General features: G+C 52.1%; 1 protein-coding gene across 1 annotated transcript; it reads right to left on the reverse strand.

The window, feature by feature from the left end:
* Nucleotides 1–7: 7 nt before the first annotated feature.
* On the reverse strand, nucleotides 8–560 carry LOC108449406 (toll-like receptor 2 type-2; the record flags this gene model as incomplete). The annotated part of the gene is made up of 1 exon (XM_017745359.1): nucleotides 8–560. A coding segment is annotated over one exon (553 nt), but the record flags the coding sequence as incomplete, so codon positions are not given.
* Nucleotides 561–566: the final 6 nt, after the last annotated feature.

The following is a 566-nucleotide window of genomic DNA, read 5'->3' on the forward strand; positions in this document are numbered from 1 at the left end:
TACTGACTGAGATTGCTACTATCAATCCACAACTTGTGCAGAAGCTCAATGCCCTCAAAGTTCCCTTGCCTTATCACAGAGAACCACGGGTTGCCCAGGTGGAGAGAGCTCAGGTTCCTCAGGCTAGAAAAAGGGGAGCTCTCCCCCAGGTCTCTGTAGGAATTGCCTTGCAGGTGGAGGTGCTGGAGTGAAAAAAGGTGCCCAAACCACACAGGGGACACGTGAGCCAAGCTGTTATTTGATAAGTCCAAGAGCTCCAGTTTTGCCAGGGACTGAAACGAGTCCTCATCTATGGAGCTGATTTTGTTGGACTGCAGCTGCAGGACTCTCAGGTTCACAGCCTGCTGCAGGTCCTGGGATCGGATGTGCTTTATCCTGTTGTGGGCCAGGTCTAATACTGTGATTTTGGCCGTGAGTCCCAGGGGAACGAAGTCCAAGCCCATGGAAGAGCAGTTGCAAAGCTGACTGGTACCACATGAAGGACAAGCCTGCTTCAGCGCTTGCTGTTCGGAGAGGTTTGCAGCTAAGATCATGTAGATGGCCAACACTCGCCAGGTGTGTGTAGT

Source organism: Corvus brachyrhynchos, unplaced genomic scaffold, assembly GCF_000691975.1.
Source record: "Corvus brachyrhynchos isolate BGI_N302 unplaced genomic scaffold, ASM69197v1 C11591777, whole genome shotgun sequence".
Lineage (NCBI taxonomy): Eukaryota > Metazoa > Chordata > Aves > Passeriformes > Corvidae > Corvus > Corvus brachyrhynchos.